The 16206-nt window shown below is 56.6% G+C and overlaps 1 protein-coding gene across 1 annotated transcript; it reads left to right on the forward strand.

Moving 5' to 3' along the window:
* Positions 1–6350: 6350 nt before the first annotated feature.
* LOC125351159 (glycerol kinase 3-like) lies at positions 6351–15786 on the forward strand. Its single transcript, XM_048345873.1, has 4 exons — positions 6351–8078; positions 12280–12299; positions 14911–15598; positions 15694–15786. The coding sequence occupies exons 1-4, from the start codon at positions 6351–6353 to the stop codon at positions 15784–15786; spliced, it is 2529 nt and encodes an 842-aa protein (XP_048201830.1).
* Positions 15787–16206: the final 420 nt, after the last annotated feature.

A 16206-nucleotide genomic window follows, 5' to 3' on the forward strand; every position in this document is an offset into this window, starting at 1 on the left:
CCAGAAGTGGAGCTGTCACTCACGTGGTGGAGCACTGGCCTTGAACGAAAGAGCTGAGTAACAGTGGCCGGGCCCCAGGTTCACCTCCTAGGACTGTCACAAAGTTGAGTGATTAACGTCAAAATTCAACAAGATACCAGGAAGAGGGTGCTCGAAAGGGGCGGGGCGAAGTCAGAGGAAAAGGGGCAGTCAGGTGATGAGGAGAAGAGGGGGAGAATGCCGTCGCGAACCCCGTTATGTCCTGAGGACGGTGCCAGTGGAGTCAGTAATCAAGATGTCTTGTATTCACAAACGTCTTTTTAAAATGGCAGCTTCGCTGTACAACTACTTAAAGATGGTAACATATTCTTACTGGAAAAAAAAACCAAAACTTGAAAACCAGAAGAGAATAAAGGCGAACAAAGAGCCTTCCCTCATGATGATACAGCCTGATGGGAGAGGAGAACCGGCAGGCTGGGTTTCCTCTCGCCCCTCCCTGTGTGGGGCACCCACCCCTAACGCCCATCCAACCCGGGAAGGCGGCTGGCTGGGCCCTGGGGACTCCCCAGCGCCTCCTGTGCTCTCGCACGTGTACCCCTTCACTTGCCAGTTTGATCTCCTCCAAGTACGCACAATGCTTGCTGCACACTTCTGTGAATTCATTGACGTGGTAACGTTCCTAGGGAAACATCGCCCACTGAGACTGTGTTCTTCGTGTGCCTCATGTTTCTACACAACTTCCTGATGATACGGGTTGACGCTGGACTATTTTTTTTGCCAGTCCTAAGGCTCGAACTTGGGGCCTGGGCGCTGTCCCTGAACTTCTTTTGCTCAAAGCTAGCCCTCTACCACCTGAGCTATGGTGCTGCTTCTGGCTCTTTCTGCGTGTGTGGTACTAAGGAAGCACACCCGGGGCTTCCTGCAGGCTAGGCAAGCACTCCACCGCTAAGCCACACTCCCAGCCCCCAGGACCCTATTTTTGAGATCGAAGATCTGGTGTCTTTTAGAAAGGGCAGGACAACATACCACAGTTAGGAGGAAACCGCAGGGGTTCTGGGGTTGGAATTCCTGACAGAAAGCCATGCCAAATGCCTGTGTGGAGGAAGGGCGGGCCGGGGACCGGCTTGACAGAGGTCAGCACTAACTTACAAAAGGCCCTGCCCATGTGTTGGCCAGGGTGACGTGCTACCAGCCGCCTTGCTGTACCATACTGCTTTGCTTCCTTCTTTCTCCTTCATTCATTCCTTCCTTTCTTCTGGCTGTACTGGAGTTTGAACTCGAGGCTTTGAGCGTGCTGGGCTGACCTTCTCCCATTTGAGCCACGCCTGTGGCCCGTTTGGGGCTGCTTGTGCTGGAGATGGAGTCGAGGAGACTTTCACGCCTGAGATGGCCTCCAGGTCTCCGCCTCCTGGGCGGCTACAATTACAAGCTTGTGTTAGCAGTGCCTTTCTTGGCCTCCTTAATTTCTCAAAATCTCATCTTGGTATGAGTCTGTTAAATCAGCCTCTATTTAATCAGCAGTACTCTTGAGCCTTTATTTCTTAGGACCTTCTTAAAAGCTGGAAAAAAAAAAAAGGTTCATTCAACCCTTCAAACACTTTCTGAATGTTCTCTTGCACAAAGAATGAAATCCACACTGATGCCCAGGACAAACAGTGTTTAGCAAGAACAGGACAGGTGTGTGTGTGTGTGTGTGTGTGTGTGTGTGTGTGTGTTTCTGTTGTAAAGATCAGCCAGTTGTTTATTCAAAACAATTTAGCTATTAACTTAAAAAAAATACGTTCACGAATGTACGCAAGACAGGCCTGCAGGGAACTTGCCTACTAATGGGAAGGAAACTCTTTTGAAATGTTACACCAGAAGTACTTCATGCGACTGGGCATGGGCTACGGGGCCCTGGATCCCCAGCTACCCAGGAGGCTGAGATAGGAGAATCGAGGTCTGGCAAGAAAGTCTGTGAGACTCTTACCCCCAATGAACCACCACGAAGCCAGCGGGGGCGTGGCCCGGGCCCTGGTGGAGGGCCAGCCCCGAGTGAAAAAAATCCACAGAGCAGAGCTCGGGCCGGAATCCGCGCCCCAGTGCCAGCAGACGCACAGTTACCTAGTGCGTCAGGAATGCTAGGAAGGAAATAAATCCTCTGACATCAACTCCTGACATGCTTTATGGAGTCATGATATGGCAGGGTAGAGCGAGGGATAATCTTTATTCTCATAAATCACAAGTAGTCTCAGCAAATAATGCTATTTCGCAGCCGCCCTTCCCCTCCCGGCTCTGGGCTTGGATCTATCAAGCAGACAAGAAAAGAACTCAAATGTACGTTCTTTGTAAATTACCCAACTAAAGAAGTGATTAGTGACTCTCTTGACGAAGGCGGACTTGGGGAAGGCCTTAGGAGGCTCTCTGTGTACCAGGGACAGTCTCTGAAGTTTGCTCAGGAACTAGAAGCCTGAGGGAGGCTGCGAAGAAGAGGAGGAGGAGGAGGACTCCACTGCTCAAAGCAGCAAAGCCACCTCAGGAGCTACAAGCATTTCCTCACCTTCCCCCAAGATGTCCCAGGCCGCTGCAATGGGCAGAGATAAGCATCTGCTCTTAATTTGAAAACCAGACTGTGAGAACAATGGCAGGTTAAAAAAAAAGCGACATAGCATCTAGCCACAGACATTTTAACTAAAGATTTCAGAAATGCGGAAACCTGAAATTTTCTAAACACTTCGCCTTCCTTGAATTCACAGGCGGGTTGGGAGCAGAATAATTAACAAAGCACCTTAAATAAGCCAGGGCCCTGGAGCTGTGGGGAGCAGTTGCTTCCTCCCTTCCCTCTCCCCTCCCCTCCCCTCCCCTCTGACGCACACCCCTCTTCTCCCCTCCTCTCCCCTTCCCCTTCCCCCCTCCCTATTCCACTCTTTCTCTTCTCCCTCTTTCCCCACCCCCATATGTGTGTATACATACATAAATACATACATATATATTGTATGTATAAAGCAACAAGTATTTCTAAATAATCCAGTCGTGGTAGGACCCTTGTAAACTATTCACTTTATCAAAACGGTCCCCTCTGACTGTGAACAAGGGTCATTCAGAACATGTGAGTGACAGAAGCTGTGTGTTTCATTTTGGTGGTACTGGGGTTTGAACTCAAGTACCATTTGATCCTCACTCCAGTCTTTCTGTCTTGTTTTGACTGTATGTACGTGTGTGTGTGTGTGTGTGTGTGTGTGTGTGTGTGTGTTTTACTAGACTCTCCTTCTTTGGTCTTGGGACCAGCCTGGGCATAAGATCCTTGTAACTGTCCCTCAAGCAGCTGGGATTCCAGACATGAATAACGGTTCCCAGCCCCCAACTAAAGGATATTTTTAGGTGATAAAAGGAGGATGAGATAGGGAAGAACGTGACAAAGATTTTGTTTCCCGCCCCCCATAGGTATTACTTTCATCTAAAGGAACCTGATCCTACTGAATCCTCCCTTAAGGTGGGGCCAGGAAGCAGTTTATTTCTCTTTGCTGTAATACGAGGCCCTCAAACAATTCAGCTAGTAGTTAGCGACTTCGTGGGAAAGAAAAGCGCCATCTGCGTCTGCAGCACTACCAATGGAGCCCGATAAGCAGAGATGCAGCAGCCCGGGGCTCTCCTCCGGTCAGCAAGGGCAAGTGCGTATCCCTGCCTCGCCCTCAACGTTGTACGGATGTTCATCTGGGTGGGGCTGAGGTTTTCGGTCCGTGTTAATCCACCCGCCCCACCGGCTGCAGCTGTTGCTTCTGCCTTGGGGACCCCCACATCAGTGCTCACTCCAAGCAGGGATTGTTCAATACCACTGTTACTTGCTCTTAAAAATAATACATGTTATAAATGAATACAAACAGCTCTAGGATGGCTTATTTCCTTTCAGATCGTCATGGGCTCTAACTCTTTGAACTCTCTTCTCCTTCAATATTTTAACGTTATGAGACTTTCACAATCCTGCCATCAAGGTCAAATAAAGGATCCAAAAGGCTGTGCAATCTTTCTCTTCCACTTCTCTATCCCATTGAGGGAATGAACCCTGGACATGGCACAGAAGGGGTTAAAGAGTGTGCGTGTGTGTGTGTGTGTGTGTGTGTGTGTAAAGAGCAAGCCTTTATTGATTGTGTTACCTGATTTGGAACTCTCCCCGTGGTATTCAATTTCATATGCAACCCTGACTGTTTCTGGCACCCGACGAGAGAATCCTAATCTTTCCTGTGGGATTCGTGGTCACTGCTCCTATTTTATCTGAATTAGCTCTTGTAAAATAATGTAAACAACTGTCCCATATTGTATTCGTGAGGGGAACTCTCCTGCCGAGCCCGAGCCTCCGCGCTGTCTAAACAAGCGATGGGCCCTATGACCTCGTGAGGAAGCTCTAACCCTGACCAGTCTCTGTAGGGCGGGACCGGGTCCTGTGCAGAGTCACTGCCGCTCACCGCCCCCTCTAGAGAATAATCGTACAGTGGGTACATGGGATGGATGCTCTGGAGGGGTTGTGAGCCGTTGCCAGTGGTTGAGGGGAGGGAGTGTAGCTTAGGCGGGGCGCCGAGCCCCTTTTGGGGTCCTGGACTAAGGATCTGAGAGTCAGCGGAAACGAACCTGCCCGGCGCTGGCGGCACACACGTGTGGCTCTTAGCGGCCCGAGGGGATCACGGAGACACAAGCTGGACGGTGGCGGTTCTGGAGAGGCGTTCGCGCGGCGTGGGCGTCCGTGTTACTCACAGATCTCTTGCTGGATGTCACGCTAGCACGGATCCGTGGCCTCTGCACATCCGCGAGGCGGGGGCCGCGTCTCCTCACGGAGATGCCTTTCCTGCGTGAAGGAAGGAGGAAGGAAAAAAGAGGGAACAGGATGATGACCTCTGACCTCGGTGAAATAAACACCCCGGCGTGCTCTGTAAAAAAAAAAAAGATTCTTATTTGGAAATCAAAGGCTGGGGGCCGGTGCTGGGTTGGGGGGGGGGTTGGGGGGGTCAGGATAACTTGGACTGTGGCTGTGCAAGCAGCCCTTCAATCTCAGGGGTGGGGGGTGGGGGGGCAAGGATGACCAAGCTGTCCACGGAGGGGCCACCCTCTCCCCTCCACCCGGGGGGAATGCGCCCCCCTCCCCCCACCCCCCCAGGGTGGCCAAGCTGTCCACGGAGGGGCCACCCTCTCCCCTCTCCCCTCCCCCCGGGGGGAATGCGCCCTCCCTCCCCACCCCCAGGATGACCAAGCTGTCCACGGAGGGGCCACCCTCTCCCCTCCCCCCGGGGGGGAATGCGCCCCCCTCCCTCCCTCCCCACCCCCAGGATGACCAAGCTGTCCACGGAGGGGCCACCCTCTCCCCTCTCCCCGGGGGGGGGGTGGAATGCGCCCCCCTCCCCACCCCCCCCCAGGATGACCAAGCTGTCCACGGAGGGGCCACCCTCTCCCCTCTCCCCTCCCCCCGGGGGGAATGCGCCCCCCCTCCCTCCCTCCCCCCACCCTCCCTCCCCCCCACACCCCCCCCAGGATGACCAAGCTGTCCACGGAGGGGCCACCCTCTCCCCTCTCCCCTCCCCCCGGGGGGAATGCGCCCTCCCTCCCCACCCCCAGGATGACCAAGCTGTCCACGGAGGGGCCACCCTCTCCCCTCCCCCCGGGGGGGAATGCGCCCCCCTCCCTCCCTCCCCACCCTCAGGACGACCAACCTGTCCGCGGAGGGGCCACCCTCTCCCCTCTCCCCGGGGGGGGGGAATGCGCCCCCTCCCCACCCCCCCTCAGGATGACCAAGCTGTCCACGGAGGGGCCACCCTCTCCCATCCCCCCGGGGGGAATGCGCCCTCCCCTCCCCTCCCTCCCCCCCACACCCCCCCCAGGATGACCAAGCTGTCCACGGAGGGGCCACCCTCTCCCCTCTCCCCTCCCCCCGGGGGGAATGCGCCCCCCCTCCCTCCCTCCCCCCACCCTCCCTCCCCCCCACACCCCCCCCAGGATGACCAAGCTGTCCACGGAGGGGCCACCCTCTCCCCTCTCCCCTCCCCCCGGGGGGAATGCGCCCCCCCTCCCTCCCTCCCCCCACCCTCCCTCCCCCCCACACCCCCCCCAGGACGACCAAGCTGTCCACGGAGGGGCCACCCTCTCCCCTCTCCCCTCCCCCCAGGGGGAATGCGCCCTCCCTCCCCACCCCCCGCCCTCAGGACGGCCGAGCTCGCCCCACAGGGGCGCGCGCCTGGGCCCGTGCGCCCCCTCCACGCCCCCCCCCCGCGCAGGCGCGCACGCGCAGGGTCGCCCGAGGAGGGAGGCAAACGGCCGCGCCGACGGCCACGACGACGACGACGACCCCCGCCACCACCACCCCCGCCCCCGTCCTCCGGGGAGCCCCGGGGGCCCCCGGGGGCTCGATGGCGGGCGAGGAGGAGGCGGCGGCGGCGGCGGCGGCGGCGGTGGGCCCGCTGGTGGGCGCGGTGGACCAGGGCACCAGCTCCACCCGCTTCCTGGTGTTCGACGCGCGGACGGCCGAGGTGGTGGGGCAGCACCAGGTGCCGGTGCGGCTGCAGTACCCGCGCGAGGGCTGGGTGGAGCAGGACCCCGCGGAGATCCTGCAGTCGGTGTGCGAGTGCATCGAGCGGACGTGCGAGGAGCTGGCGCGGCGGCGGGTGGACGTGGCGGCCGTGCGCGCGCTGGGCGTGGCCAACCAGCGCGAGACGACGGTGGTGTGGGACCGCGTGACGGGCGCGCCGCTCTACAACGCGCTGGTGTGGCTGGACCTGCGCACGCAGCCCACGGTGGAGCGCCTGCGCCGCGGCGCGCCGGCGGGCGGCGACGACTTCGTGCGCGCGCGCACGGGGCTGCCGCTCAGCACCTACTTCAGCGCCGCCAAGCTGCGCTGGCTGCTGGACAACGTGGCGGCCGTGCGCGCGGCCGTGGCGGAGCGGCGCGCGCTCTTCGGCACGGTGGACTCGTGGCTCATCTGGAGCCTGACGGGCGGCGCGCGCGGCGGCGTGCACTGCACCGACGTGACCAACGCCAGCCGCACGCTGGTGTTCAACATCCACTCGCTGGCGTGGGACGCGGAGCTGTGCGACTTCTTCGGCGTGCCCATGGAGCTGCTGCCGCGCGTGCGCAGCTCCTCGGAGATCTACGGGCTGGTGCGCGCCGGCCCGCTGCGCGGCGTGCCCATCTCGGGCTGCCTGGGCGACCAGTCGGCCGCGCTGGTCGGGCAGCGCTGCTTCCGCGACGGCCAGGCCAAGAGCACCTACGGCACCGGCTGCTTCCTGCTGCGCAACACGGGCCGCCGCTGCGTGCGCTCGGAGCACGGCCTGCTCTCCACCGTGGCCTACCAGCTGGGCCGCGACCGGCCGGCCGTGTACGCGCTCGAGGGCTCGGTGGCCATCGCGGGCGCCGTGGTGAGCTGGCTGCGCGACAACCTGGGCCTCATCCGCGAGCCGGCCGACGTGGAGGCGCTGGCGCGCCAGGCCGGCGGCGCCTTCGACTGCTACTTCGTGCCGGCCTTCTCGGGGCTGTTCGCGCCCTACTGGGAGCCGAGCGCGCGCGGCATCATCTGCGGCCTCACGCAGTTCACCACCAAGCGCCACCTGGCCTTCGCGGCGCTCGAGGCCGTGTGCTTCCAGACGCGCGAGATCCTCGACGCCATGAACCGCGACTGCGGCGTGCCGCTGCGCCACCTGCAGGTGGACGGCGGCATGACGGCCAACCGCGTGCTCATGCAGCTGCAGGCCGACGTGCTGTGCCTGCCCGTGGTGCGGCCCTGCACGCCCGACACCACCGCGCTGGGCGCCGCCATGGCGGCGGGCGCCGCGCAGGGCGTGGGCGTCTGGAGCCTCGACGACGCCGCCGCCGACGCGGGGGACGCCGCCGGGGACCCCGACGCCGCCGGGGACCCCGACGCCGCCGCCGCCGCCGCCCCGCCCACCGAGCGCTTCGAGCCCCAGATCCGGGCCGAGGAGAGCGAGAGCCGCTACGCCACCTGGAAGAAGGCCGTGGCGCGCTCCATGGGCTGGGTCACCGCGCGCCCGCCCGAGCAGGGCGACCCCAGCGTCTTCTGCAGCCTGCCGCTGGGCTTCTTCATCGTCACCAGCATGGTCATGCTCATCGGGGCGCGCTACATGGCCGACCCCGAATAAAAGCGCGCGCCCCCCGGGCCGCGAGCTGCGCCTCCGCCTCCGCCTCTGTGTGCGCGGTCGAGGGGGGGAGAGGAGGGGAGGGGAGGGGAGGGGAGGGGAGGGGAGGGGAGGGGAGGGGGAGGGGCCCGCCCCGTCCCCGTGGCAACGTGTGGGCCCCGTCCCCGTGGCAACGTGTGTGCGCGTGTGCGTGATCGATGGTGGGGGTCCCCCCGCCCCGCCCCCCATGACAACCAGGGTGTCTGTGTGCGTGGTCGATGGTGGGGTCCCCCCCGCCCCCCATGACAAGCAGGGTGTCTGTGTGCGTGGTCGATGGTGGGGGTCCCCCCGCCCCGCCCCCCATGACAAGCAGGGTGTCTGTGCGCGTGGTGGATGGTGGGGGTCCCCCCGCCCCGCCCCCCATGACAAGCAGGGTGTCTGTGCGCGTGGTGGATGGTGGGGGTCCCCCCGCCCCGCCCCCCATGACAAGCAGGGTGTCTGTGCGCGTGGTGGATGGTGGGGGTCCCCCCGCCCCGCCCCCCATGACAAGCAGGGTGTCTGTGCGCGTGGTGGATGGTGGGGGTCCCCCCGCCCCGCCCCCCCATGACAAGCAGGGTGTCTGTGTGCATGGTCGATGGTGGGGGTCCCTCCCGCCCCGCCCCCCATGACAAGCAGGGTGTCTGTGTGCGTGGTGGATGGTGGGGGTCCCTCCCGCCCCGCCCCGCCCCCCGTGGCAACCTGGGCGTCTGTGTGCTTGTTCGATGGTGAGGGTCCCCCCCCACACACGCAGACACCCCCACCCCGCCCCGCTGGAGGGGGGGTCCCCTCCCACCGGACCGCCAAAGGTGAACGGCAGAACTCTCCAGAGCCGCCTCTCCCACCCACGCGGGGCGGGGGGCCGGGGCTCCCCCAGAAGGCCCAGGTGGAAGCCTCCCTCCCCCTCCCAAGGGGGCCCGCGGGGCCGTTCAGCCCTCACGACGAGCACCGGCCGCCCCGACGTGGTGCGCGCGTCTTCCAGGGTCCCATCCTCCTGGCTTCCAGCCTGGCTCAGCGCGCCCCCCGCCGAGGGCGGACACCGGCCCGTGAAGAAGAGCGCGTTGACTTCAGGACCCGAGTTTAACAGGGCTGGGTGTTTACAGTGCTTGCGTGGGGGGTGGGGGGCGGGGGTACTGGGTTCTCAACTGGGCCTTGTGGGTATCAGGGCATCTAAGGCTAAAGACGCACCCCAAGGCCTGTGGCTTGTCTTAAGCAGACTATTGCCTGCATACCCATTTTGGGAGAGAGGAAAAAAAAAAGCTGTGTCCATTTGGGGGCAAAGGGCTATATAATCAGAAAATTTTTTTTTTCTTAAAGCATAAACATTTTTAATGACATGCTCTTTACAGAACTAAGAGAAAACGACTACCCCCCCCCCCGAAAAAAAAGAAATGAGGAAAGTAAGAGCTGAATGAACTTAGAAAATGAGGAGAGATACAAGTGTAAGGCTGAACCCCGTGAGCTCAGGTACCCCCGTGCCCAACACGCCCACCTGCCTCTCAGTAGTTGTTCCCGTCACCCGCCGGATTGTGGGAGACTCATTAAAACCTTGTGTTTTATAGGAATGGCCCAAAGCCCCACGAGCCAGCGTAGATGCTGGTGGTTTCGTTGTAATGTGTCTTAGAATTGTATTATTATTATTATTATCGTCTCGCTTCATGTAATTCACACATGGAGCTTTCACATAGGAATATTTGCGTAGGGAAGTACAGGGTAGAGTTCAGTACTGTCCGGAGCCTCAGACCTCCACCGGGAGACTTGGAATACAGAACATTGAGTATACCACTGTCTGTATACTCACAAGCGCACACCTACACACACGTGAATTCTCTTCTGTCTCTTTTGAGCGTGTGCTGCTGCCGGGGCTCGAACTTTCCTCATGGCTGCAGTTCCTCCATTCCTGGCTTTTTTTGATGGTTGCTGATCAGCGTTTCATGGACTTTCCTGCCCTGGACTGGCTTTGAACCATGAGCCTCGGTTCTCAGCCTCCTGAGCAACTAGGATTCTAGGCCCGAGCCACCAGGACCTGGCCCCCCAATAATATTCTTACAGGAATAGGAGAAATCATTCTATAAGCTATCGATGAACACAAAATAACAATGAAACTGCAAACGTTACTCTTCTCGATTTCAAAATCCATTGCCAAGCTACAGAAACCAAAATAATACGGTGCTGGCATAAAGCGACACATAGCTAAAAGACCTGCGTAGACATTTCTCCAGAGAAGGTACAGAGTGGTCAACGGGTGAATGACAAATGCTCAACGTTACTAATCATCAGGGAAAGGTCCATTAAACTCTAAATGAAAGCTCATTCTTCTCGGAAAAGTGTCGATGAGGATGTGGAGAAAACCTGTTAGGTGTTATTGCTTGAAAAGCCAAATGCAAAAACATGATGGATCTTGCTCCAAAAACTTAAAAGATAACTAAAATTCTACCACATAGTCTACGAATTCTGCTTTGAGACTTTATGTGAAACAATGAGCTCCAAGCAATACTAGCATTCCCAGCCGAGTTTGTCATTGTTCATGACTAACACAATAAAGAAAAATGCTCAATGAATATGGAAAGCATAGCAAACGCAGGTACGTGAACAGGAGTTTCCAAACAGTTGGAAAGTGTGCCATGGGCAATAGCAAGGAGGAAACTGGAAGGCATCCCGCCACGCAAGACGCCAGCCACAGACAGCCAGATACCCAGCGATTCTCCTTCTGTGGAAAGCCACGGAGATCTACGTCAAAGTCACAGAGTCACAGTGATGGAAGGCAGGTGAAAAAGGAGGAGTTACCAATCCCTGGGTGTTAGGTTTCAGTCAGGAAAGACGAACACATTCTAGAGATCTAGCGAACAACATTTTACCCACAGTGACAGTATCATAGCGCACAGTCACGAGTGTTAACGGAGCCTATAAACCCGGCTAAAGAAATGAGGCTCCCGCCAGCCGGAGCGAGCAGTTAACAAGACGTCACCTCAGCCGAGCCAGCCAGTCCAGTCAGTCTAGCTATACAGGAGTAGGAAACCTGAAAAACCTAACACAAATAACTGGAGTGTAAACAGTGGTGGTGAGGGTTTGGCTCAGGTGGAAGAGTTGATGCCTAGCGCGTAAAGTCCTCAGTTCAAACTCGAGGACTGACGAAATGAAGAGGGTGTCTTTCAGGTCAGTGGCTCTTTTCACCATACGATGAAATGACTAGATCGATTGTATGAAGAAAGCATTTAACTTTTGTAAATAGTCAACTTACTATGGAGCCATTTTTTTAGCCTAGTCTATCACTTCTTTACTGACTTGAAATAGTTTCCGTTTAGCATAAATATCTCTCAGTAGGCATATTTGGTATACACGCACACACACACACACACTTTTAAATTACACTATTTACGTTTCCAGTATTTAGTACTGCCGTGTTAAACTTCTTCAAAAAAATGTATGGTATATATGACTATTTTACTAAAGTTCGTCATTAAAAGTGCTATTTTTTATTAGAGTTTTCACATTCAGATGTAAAAAGCCTACAGTGTTTGTTTAATATACTGATTGGATTTTTGTAAAGATCTATACCAAATATTGTGAACCTGGCATTAGACTGCATTTCCTGTGTTGTCTGTGGATCTGCTCTGCTTTGTTTTTCACTTGCTTTTTAAAGGGACAACATGTATTCCTTCTCTGAATGTTACAGTGAAAAAGAACAGTTTCAGCAAACCGAGTACAAACTTGACGTTTGGCCGTTAAAAGTAATTTACAACAACAACAGGGAAAAAATCAAGATGTTTCATATTGTAGAACCCCCCCTCCCATCCCCCCCAAAGCCTGCCATTTCTCCCCAAGTCACAAAAGAGACGCAGTGGCTCACCAGCTGGAGGTTTGGACTTGGGGAGAAGTGACGGCCACCTGGACAAGGCGGTGTGTGCCCCGGCCGGGCACCGCCGGGCAGAGCGGGGAGACCCAGAGCTCCACGGAGCGAAGCCTGGCGACACTGGCCCCGGCGTTGGGGACGCGTCCCCAGACGCGCTTCTCCTGCTGAGAGGGAGCTTGGGGCGCGGTCTGCCTGAGCTGGCCTGGCGCGGCTGTCCTCAGTTTCGTTTTGTTAATATTCAAGAGCTGCTTCTCTTCCTGTCTCTTCACCTTTCCTCGAGGAGTCTTTCGTTTTCTTAGTTTTGATTTGCACCGCAGGTAGGCCGGCATAAATAGGGTGTCGTGGGCTCCCCTTCCCTGTGATAAAACTGAAGAATGGGGTCCAGGTGTTCCCTCCTCTCATCTCTTCCCCCTTCCTGTGTGATAACCCCCCTCTTCCCATACCCCCTGCCTTCCAGGCCTACTGGGGGGGGGTTCCCTACTGTCGATACCCCAAGCCCTCCACCACCCCTGGGGGGGTCTCTACACCCTCTCACACCTTTGTAGATGGTCTCTTAAAGAAAAAGAAAAAAACGAATCCTCAAATTTCCTGTTTAATACGCCAGATGCTTTATGCAAAGATCCTGACTGACACAGAAAACGAACAACTCTTAAGATACGTGGCCGAAGTAAAAGAAGATGGAGAGAAGGATCCGTTTTTGTTTTTGTTTTTTTTTTTTTAGCCAACCCAAAAGCTATTCATATACTAGTATCTCGTTAATACAGTTTTGGAAAGAAATTGGCCTTTTAAAATATAGTCCTCATTGGGGATTACACATTGTTCTCAACCAAAATCATCATCAGATTTAAAATTTTACAGTAACAGGAAAAAAAAAATAAAAACAATCCTTTCTGTTTCCAAAGCAGAGAAAAACCCCAGTGCATTACTCCTAACTCTCTCTGGGCCACGAACACGACCCGCAGACCGCCCTGCGGCCCCTGGGCAGAGCGGCCTCTCCCACCCCAGGTGCTGACCGGGGCAGGCACGGGACCGGAAGGGTCACCTACGACCGCGCAGAGGGACGCGGACGATGAGCGGGTTGCAGGGAGGTTTCTAACAAATCCCTTTCCAGAAAGGTCTGCGCACGGTGAGGACTCTGGGTGTGCATTAGAGTCGTATGCACACACACGCAGACGCAAAGTCAAGAAGGAAACCCTGCCAAGGAGATGGGGCTTGTCAGACTTCATCCTGGTGCTCGAGCTGAAGTGGGAACAGAGACTCCTACTCTCCTTCTGAGGCAGTCCAGGGCTAATCAATATTAGCTGGGTTCACGCGATCCAAGTGGGGTGCGACCCCCCTCCCAGCAGACCTGCTGTTGATTGTCAGGAATTAACCCTATCACCTTTATTCCCTCTCTTGTATTTTAATGTAAAGTGCGTGTACATTCCATTACTATATATAACAGTATATTATAGTGTATTATTATTATTATAGTGTATTATTATTAGTGTATAGTGTATTATTGTATTTGAGAGCTAAAATATAATCATATAAATATCCTTGCATCTCTAACACGTTCAGTTTATTGAAGCTGGTACTTGGGCTTCAATTCAAGGCTAGCACTTTACCACTTGGGTCACAGCTCTATTCGAGCTTTTCTTTTAAAAAAAATTTAATTTATTTATTAATTGAACACAAATTTTTTTGACAAGGTGTTGTGCAAAAAGGGTACATTTACATAGTAGGGCAGTGTGTACATTTCTTGTGATATCTTACGCCCTGTTTTTCTTTCCCTCCTCTAGGTCAGGTAGACATATATACAATGTATCAGGAACATATACAGTAGCCACGTGGCCAAGCCCAAGAAAATTCGCCTATGTCTTCCTTTTCTTTGTTATTGTTACAATAAAGGTGATGTACAAAGGGGAGAGGTGACAGTTCACTTCCAGCTTTTTTGGCGGTTAATTGGAGATAAGTCTAACAGACTTGCCTCTCTCCATGACAGCCACTGGTGCCAGCTATTGCTTTCAGTTTTAAAGTCTCAGTGCTGTCATTCAAGATAAAGAAGTCGAATTTTCTACTAGAATTTTAAGTTTGAGACTTCATGACCTTGAACAATTACTCTGTGCAGTTTCGAAGATGCAAATACCAGCAGTTTAGGGGTACCGTCGTGCCACAAAATAGCAAAACAGCAAAATAGTATTTCTGGGGTTAAAACAAGGAAAATTAAAATAAGCAGTTAGAAGTTCAAATTAAGATTTTTAGGGCTTTGCTGGGTGCCGTGGTTCACACCTGCATCCTTGTTACTCAGGAAGCTACGATCTGAGGACAGCAACTCCAGGTCAACTCAAGTAGAAAAGTTCGTAAGGCTCATCTCTAATGCAAACGAAGCCAAAAGCGGTGACGGGGCTCAAATGGTAGAGAGCTAGCTTGAAGCAAAAGTGCTCAGAAATAGCTGGTACCCACGCCCTGAGTTCCGGTAGCCCCAAGACTCGTATTAAAAAAAAAAAAAAAGAGTTTGGTGCTTTTAAGAAAGTAAAATGAATATTTACTATCAGGTTTCATACTAAATAGAAAGAATTCTGTTTTCAGTTGCTAAGTGGCCATCAGGCAAATCGCCGAATGCAAGATCCTAGTACCATCCCCTGAAGAGCCAAAAAAACAAACGATTACATTTCAATCAACATAAGCAAGAGGGGGGAGGCACCGGCGGCTCCAGCCGGGAACCCAGCCGCTCAAGGGGCCGGGAGGGGATCCAGAGTGGAAGCCAGGAAGGCTGGTGAGGCGCTCAGGTCCAGGGAACCGCCAAGATGCCAGACGTGGGGCTTCGTCCTTCAGTCCGGCCGTCCCCTGCCATCTTTAAGGAAGAAGAACGCCAGAGGCCAAGAGAGAAGCCCCACGACCTCGGAGACCACGCGGCAGGGACGGGAATGCGTGCCTTCATTCACCGCTTCCTCTCCCCGCGTGGGTCAGCTCAGAAGCAGGGAGTGAAGGAGAAGAGGCTCTCAGCAACCTGATTACCCCCGACAGTCATCACTACCGGACCAGGCGGCCATCCCAGGTTCTGAGCCCACCTGAGGACGCACCCAGAGCCCGCCTACTGTGTGCCGCCCAGAGCCCGCCTACTGTGTGCCGCCCAGAGTCCACCTACTGTGTGCCGCCCAGAGTCCAGAGTCTACCTACTGTGTGCCGCCCAGAGTCTGCCTACTGTGTGCTGCCCAGAGTCCGCCTACTGTGCCCCGCCCAGAGTCCACCTACTGTGTGCCGCCCAGAGTCCGCCTACTGTGTGCCGCCCAGAGTCCACCTACTGTGTGCCGCCCAGAGTCCGCTTACTGTGTGCCTCCCAGAGCCCGCCTACTGTGTGCCGCCCAGAGCCCGCCTACTGTGTGCCGCCCAGAGCCCGCCTACTGTGTGCCGCCCAGAGTCCACCTACTGTGTGCCGCCCAGAGTCCGCTTACTGTGTGCCTCCCAGAGCCCGCCTACTGTGTGCCGCCCAGAGCCCGCCTACTGTGTGCCGCCCAGAGCCCGCCTACTGTGTGCCGCCCAGAGCCCGCCTACTGTGTGCCGCCCAGAGCCCGCCTACTGTGTGCCGCCCAGAGTCCACCTACTGTGTGCCGCCCAGAGTCCGCCTACTGTGTGCCGCCCAGAGCCCGCCTACTGTGTGCCGCCCAGAGCCCGCCTACTGTGTGCCGCCCAGAGTCCACCTCCTGTGTGCCGCCCAGAGGCCAGCGTGCCTGCCTCTCCTCCCACCCCTAGAGTCTGTGTGGCGCCATCTTGACGCTGAAGCCACTACCAGAGCGCACCCTGCACCGGGCGGGCAGCCGCGAGGGTCCTGTGCTCCCATCCTGAAGCAAAGCTTCTGCCAGCTCTGCCCGTCGGGGTCGAGCTGAGGGGGTCGCCCACCTGTGCAGATCCACAGCCCTGAGCTCCTGGAGCCGTGGCCTCCCTTCCCCGCGCAAACCAGCGCCCCTCTCCCGGGAGGCTGCAAGCCTCTGACACACGCGGGCCGTCGTGACCGGAGGCCCCTCCGACCTAGCTGGACTCGCAGGTGCGGCCCGGGACACCAGCCCCGCTGGGCTTGGCCACCCCGCCTCCCCAGCGACGGTCAGGGCGGGTCCTCTGCGTCCAGAATGGGTGTAGCTCTTTGCAGTCCGTGCTGCGTGCGCACCTGCCTGTCCCTCCGGCCCCAAGGCCCAAGCCCCGGCCGCATCTTGCCAACCCCGAGCCCCTGCCGTGGGGGCAGCTGGCTCTCTCCTCCAAGCTCCTGTG

This window comes from Perognathus longimembris, chromosome 5, assembly GCF_023159225.1.
Source record: "Perognathus longimembris pacificus isolate PPM17 chromosome 5, ASM2315922v1, whole genome shotgun sequence".
NCBI lineage: Eukaryota > Metazoa > Chordata > Mammalia > Rodentia > Heteromyidae > Perognathus > Perognathus longimembris.

Excerpts from the sequence above, each read along its gene's own strand:
- LOC125351159 (XM_048345873.1), top strand. The coding sequence starts at position 6,351 with ATGGCGGGCGAGGAGGAGGCGGCGGCGGCGGCGGCGGCGGCGGTGGGC. Across the intron at positions 12,300-14,910 it reads GCCGGCATAAATAGGGTGTC|CTCAGAAGCAGGGAGTGAAG; the intron begins GTGGGCTCCCCT and ends CGCGTGGGTCAG. Across the intron at positions 15,599-15,693 it reads GCCCAGAGCCCGCCTACTGT|AGTCTGTGTGGCGCCATCTT; the intron begins GTGCCGCCCAGA and ends TCCCACCCCTAG.